Below are 7,082 nucleotides of genomic sequence, written 5' to 3' on the forward strand. Positions count from 1 at the left end.
AGTGCCTAAAACCTTTTCTTTTTTTGTTTAAATGTTGCCTATTTGTGCGATATAGTTACATATGATAATTTTGGAAGAATTTACATACAAAACAAGAAATACATGTATCTTTAGATTGACTATTGTGTGACTATGTGTATGTATCAAAATGTCTCTTCTACATTAACTGCTGAATTACTTAATCTATTAGGTTTTTTTCACTTTTGTATTTCATGAAGTAATTTTTCATAAATTTTCATCTTGTTAAACTCTAGAAGACTGATGTAAGAGCTATTTTTTTTTTTACCAATTTTGTATATGCAGTAAAAAACATAATCATGTAATTTTATTGTTAGATATAAGTAAGATTATTTTTGCAATACTTTTTTTTGTTATGTTTTTGTTTGTGAACTGTACAAGATGGATATAAATACTGTATAACACAAAATAATTGTTACTTTTTTTCTGTGAATAAAATCTGTTTAAATTATCGATCAGTTAAGTGAAAATTTCTTTATATTCTTTGCATTGAAGAAAGTAGGTATGTTATGTCATCAGAAACATTTTTCATTGGCCATGATAGACTTTTACCAGACTTAGAGATATTTGGAGTCATCAGATGCAGTAGTACACTTTTTATTACCTCTTTCAGGATCCTTGATCGATTGTATTATCCCCTTCCCCCTATAAATCCTTATAATTTAGTGATCTGTTAGGTTTTCTCTGCATAGAACAACTTTAATTATAATTGTGCTTGACTGCAAAGCTCCTCATTACCACCTTCCACCAGTTTGACAAACCCTGAGAAGGTTAACAAATCTTCAACAAAATCTTACATATTTAAATAGAAAAGGTCAGTATTTGATGGTTTGGCCGATGTTAATTGAGATCGAATGCAGTGGCGAGGCCGGTCTCTTGTACCTTGTGTTCGAATAGTTGGGCAGACTTCCCTAATGGGGGAGGGGGTCAACACTGTGGGTTTGAGATTCCTAATGTCCAAGTCAGTCTGAAGCATCCCATCGAGGGTCTGAGGGAGTAGTTTTCTTCCAAAGGCCTGTACTTGTGACTCTTTTTAAAGCAATAAAAGTGTCATGTAATACTCGGTCTTGAAAACTAGACGGATTCTTTATGTATCACTATCCCACGATTTGTCTTTGTTATAGAAGAGGAGGCAAGATGACCAATTAATAATTACATACTGTTCTTGCGCTAACAAGGAGCTATAGAAAGCCCATAAGATGGTATATTAACCTTATTTTTTACATTAAATTAACGACACGATTCAGTCTCTTGTCGATTCAAGGCCAAGAAAGTTTGGGGTGGTCCAGGGCCTTGGAGCACGATATAGATAAATACAATGTTTGAACTATTTTTAATATTTTTTTTGTAATAAGGTTTCAATTTTGTATACGAGTTTCTTCAATATTTTCAAGTTCTATGCTGGTAACTGAATAATCACTTGTGGATTCTGTTAAAGGCTGCGTTCCCTCGTTTGAGCGTTTTCGACAAAACAACATATTTGCACCGACTAATAAAGCCATTAGGACCGAAAGCGCACCCAACCATGCTACAACTCTAAAATCGGTAGTTGCGGTAAGTTCGTCGTCTTCTATAGTATTGTCTTTTTCACTATTTAATTTTGACTGATCGGCAAATGAAACGTTGAGCGATGCTTTAGCATAACGGAAATCATCCTGATAACCTGAAAAATAAAAAGAACAAATATTCCTTGGCTGAAAACAAAAATAGTACTGTCGATATCTTGAATATAGAAATATGGTAGAAATATTACTCGCTTAAATATTTTTATACATCAAATCAGAGCCATTTACCACTATATAACACAAAATGTTCAGCAAGCAATTCCCCTTGACCCAACAAGCAATGTATTTGTTACCAAACAGGCAGACTATAACGAGCTCTAGTCAAGTCGTCGATGACTGTTCTCTAGTGCTAGTTTCTTTGTACAGATAGAGAGTGAATACTCACCAGAAACATCATTTAAGAATTTCAATTCTACACATCTATAACCACCAATAGTATTTACACAAGTTTCAGTTCCACATGGCTTTTTTTCTTCACATTCATCAATATCTGGATATATCAAAATATCAACATTTCATTATTACCCAATTTACTGAATTTCTTAATTATATCACAATAGGGGCTAATTGCAAAATATTTTTTATGCTTTATCACACAAGGCCCTTTATTGACGTAATTAATGACTTAATTTTAGTGGAATTGCAAGAACCACAGACGATCGATGGAAAATTGGAATGGTGCAAATTGATGCTAAGAGTGTTCTCGTTTTTTTTTTAGAAAACTTCCTTACAATCCCTTCAAAAACATAGATTGCACAACTGAACATACCTATGCAGTTATGATTGTTGGGTGAAAGTCTGTAACCATTTCTGCAACTACATCTGTAACTACCATCAGTATCATCACAGTTCTGACTACATAGACCATTGTTGTTTGAACATTCATTTATATCTGAAAATAAAGAACATATTAAATATTAAATGTCCTACGAAGATAGCTAGCCAGGCTTGGTAATATACGACCACTGGAGGCTTTGATATTGAATAAACAATATTTAGAAGTACAGTAACAATTACCAGTATGAAATATCCAACATTCAATCATACACTTCTTTTGAACCTTTGCGGTAATACCGAACAACATTACCAAATTTTGTCAAAATCTTAATCGTTTAAAGGCTAAAAATTGAACGCTTTTAAAGAACATGGGCAATAACTCATACTACAAGTTTTTCTGATTTTCAGTTGGCAACATCCTTGAGTGATTACAATGACCCACACCAAGTCTCGTCAAAATCCGCCACGAAGTGTGCCTTTTGGAGTGTTTATTATGAACAGAATAACGGATGGGCATGGATGACGCCAATATACACTGCACATCGGAGTATAAAAAGGTGGAAAGTCCAGGACTGATTTCAGAATGAAAATATCTGGAAATAGTATAAGAAATACTAACTATCACAATTTCTACCATTGCCATTCAGTGAATACCCTGTATCACACTGACAGTAAAAACTTCCAAATGTATTGACACAACGATGTTGACATCCTGCTGTCGGACACTCGTCAGTATCTGAAACGAAATCATTTACAATAAATAACATATCTTCATATCTTCAATTATATTATATCTTCCGTTTATTATTATTTTTAATAGAATTTGGGCAGCTTGATGGAAACCGTTTTACTCTCCACCTGATTTCGTAAGACTACATAAATAGTATTTACCTCTGGCAAAGTCACCAGGTGGACCAGGTGGTCCCCGTGGACCTTCTGGACCTCTTTGACCAGTGACACCAGTCATTCCATCAGGACCAGTTATAAACTGAGCTTGATTTTCTGAAAATTAAAGTTATTCGTTAAAATCATAAAAATCTATAGCATCTTACCCCAAAAAAGATGTTAAACGTAAATCGAATCCAAAATAAAACTTAAAAAGAATAGTGGCGGGGCCAGCTGCTTGAACTTGCGGTTAAAATAAGGGGGCAGCGACTGTCAAGAGTTCGGATTCAAAATGCGAAAACACTTCAGAAACGCGAGTTGCCCATAAAGGTCTGTGGTTGTTCTGACAGCTCACGGCTAAGCCACTGCAGATAATACAAAAGATATACCTCGACAAGTCCTTCCATTAGATTCTAGAGAAAACCCACTTCTACAACTACAGGTAAAACTACCTTCATTATCATTACAATTCTGATCACATCCTCCATTATTAGTTAAACATTCATTGATATCTACAATATAAATATATTACATTATCATTACAATTCTGATCACATCCTCCATTATTAGTTAAACATTCATTGATATCTACAATATAAATATATTACATTATCATTACAATTCTGATCACATCCTCCATTATTAGTTAAACATTCATTGATATCTACAATATAAATATATTACATTATCATTACAATTCTGATCACATCCTCCATTATTAGTTAAACATTCATTGATATCTACAATATAAATATATTACATTATCATTACATTTCTGATCACATCAACAGTTAGTCTTGCACTTCGGCAGTAAGTCTTGGATTAAAAGTAAGCCATTGTACCTCAGAGATAAAAACCGTTCCAAATGTAAAATTATTGTCTGTACAGGCTACTGTTCCGGAATGGATAAACCTTTAATTAGGGTCTACTTACTATTGCAGGTTCTACCATTGCTATCTAATGTATAACCATTAAAACATTCACAAAAATAACTATTACCAGTATTCACACATCTATGTTGACATCCAGAGTTAACACATTGATCATTACCTGTAATAAATACAATTTTCTTATTACCATTGATACATACGTACCAAATCCTACCAATTATACTAGCTTGTGTGAATGCAGTTAATAATATCAATCAGCATAGTCAAATACTGCTTCAGTTCCGCAATGTTTTACAATTACATGTACACTTTTTAGAGTGAATGTGAAATAGTGGTCTACTTGCAAACTAAATTCACACCGACTTACTTTGACAAGTCCTTCCATTAGATTGTAGAGAAAATCCACTTCTACAACTACAGGTAAAACTACCTTCATTATCATTACAATTCTGATCACATCCTCCATTATTAGTTAAACATTCATTGATATCTACAATATAAAGATATTACATTATCATTACAATTCTGATCACATCCTCCATTATTAGTTAAACATTCATTGATATCTACAATATAAATATATTACATTATCATTACAATTCTGATCACATCCCCCATTATTTGTTAAACATTCATTGATATCTACAATATAAATATTACATTATCATTACAATTCTGATCATATCATTAGTTAAAATTTCATTGATATAATTAAGATACTACCTTGCCCCGACTGACGCAAGACTCGTACTCAAAACACAATACTGTACCCCAGACGCAAGACTCGTACCCCAAACGCAATACTGTACCCCAGACGCAAGACCGGTGCTACAGACGCAAGACCTGTGCCCCAGACGCAAGAACTGTGCCTCAGATGCGACTTGTGCCTCAACGCAAGACTCGTACCTCAGAAGCAAGACCCGTACCTCAGAAGCAAGACCCGTACTCCAAACGCAAGTCTCGTGCCTCAGACTGTTATCTCAGGCGAAATTGTGCCTCAAAGGCAATATTCCTAATACAGTACGTGGCCGGAGTAGAGGTAATTACTGAATATACATGTATCCACTTGCAAGTTAGAGGTTGAGATTTATAAATTCACGAGAATTGTCATATCTTTATATAAGTATATTGCATTCCATTAATTATATATGTATGGACCTACAGTGTCCACACACAATAGAACTATGGTCAGTGGTTTAGTCTCAATTATTTCGTCTGTGATAGGCCACTGTATATAGGAACATTAATTACTACTTACTATTGCAGGTTCTACCATTGCTATCTAATGTATAACCATTAAAACATTCACAAAAATAACTATTACCAGTATTCACACATCTATGTTGACATCCAGAGTTAACACATTGATCATTACCTGTAATAAATACAATTTCCTTACATACATAAATGGTGCATTTGGCCAACTCTCTCCACAATCGCATAAAACAAATTGTATGCTCTCCAGACTAATAGGAACATTAAGAGGTCCCGAGTACCAATCAATGTACTAATTATTGAAGTATACCTACTTAAACTCGCAATTGCCAATAAATGGTCCAAAAGTGTCCAAGGTACATAACAAAAGTTCATTATTGGACAGTAAACAATGCATATGAAAATCTATTGAAAATTGATGATTATCATTCAAAAGTACATTCATCTCTCCGGCTTACCAAACATACAAGAATGCATGAACGCAGTATAACAATAACATACGCTACATTTCTACATCAGCTGCGTACCTATACATAAACATATACACTTCGTAGTGAGCAAAGACTTTTCCTTTTACTTGCAAACTAAATTCACTCCGACTTACTTTGACATGTCCTTCCATTAGATTGTAGAGAAAATCCACTTCTACAACTACAGGTAAAACTACCTTCATTATCATTACAATTCTGATCACATCCTCCATTATTAGTTAAACATTCATTGATATCTACAATATAAAGATATTACATTATCATTACAATTCTGATCACATCCTCCATTATTAGTTAAACATTCATTGATATCTACAATATAAATATATTACATTATCATTACAATTCTGATCACATCCTCCATTATTAGTTAAACATTCATTGATATCTACAATATAAATATATTACATTATCATTACAATTCTGATCACATCCTCCATTATTAGTTAAACATTCATTAATATCTACAATATAAATATATTACATTATTATTATAATTCTGATCACATCCTCCATTATTAGTTAAACATTCATTGATATCTACAATATAAATATATTACATTATCATTACAATTCTGATCACATCCTCCATTATTAGTTAAACATTCATTGATATCTACAATATAAATATATTTCATTATCATTACAATTCTGATCACATCCTCCATTATTAGTTAAACATTCATTAATATCTACAATATAAATATATTACATTATTATTAAAATTCTGATCACATCCTCCATTATTAGTTAAACATTCATTGATATCTACAATATAAATATATTTCATTATCATTACAATTCTGATCACATCCTCCATTATTAGTTAAACATTCATTAATATCTACAATATAAATATATTACATTATTATTAAAATTCTGATCACATCCTCCATTATTAGTTAAACATTCATTGATATCTACAATATAAATATATTACATTATTATTATAATTCTGATCACATCCTCCATTATTAGTTAAACATTCATTAATATCTACAATATAAATATATTACATTATCATTACAATTCTGATCACATCCTCCATTATTAATTAAACATTCATTAATATCTACAATATAAATATATTACATTATCATTACAATTCTGATCACATCCTCCATTATTAGTTAAACATTCATTAATATCTACAATATAAATATATTACATTATCATTACAATTCTGATCACATCCTCCATTATTAATTAAACATTCATTAATATCTACAATATAAATATAT

General features: G+C 32.0%; 1 protein-coding gene across 1 annotated transcript; it reads right to left on the minus strand.

The window, feature by feature from the left end:
* Positions 1 to 2,974: 2,974 nt before the first annotated feature.
* Positions 2,975 to 6,075, minus strand: LOTGIDRAFT_120770 (hypothetical protein; the record flags this gene model as incomplete). Its single annotated transcript, XM_009058700.1, has 6 exons — positions 2,975 to 3,096; positions 3,635 to 3,757; positions 4,179 to 4,295; positions 4,503 to 4,625; positions 5,394 to 5,510; positions 5,955 to 6,075. Coding segments are annotated over 6 exons (723 nt in total), but the record flags the coding sequence as incomplete, so codon positions are not given.
* Positions 6,076 to 7,082: the final 1,007 nt, after the last annotated feature.

Source organism: Lottia gigantea (assembly GCF_000327385.1).
Source record: "Lottia gigantea unplaced genomic scaffold LOTGIsca_35, whole genome shotgun sequence".
Classification (NCBI taxonomy): Eukaryota; Metazoa; Mollusca; class Gastropoda; family Lottiidae; genus Lottia; species Lottia gigantea.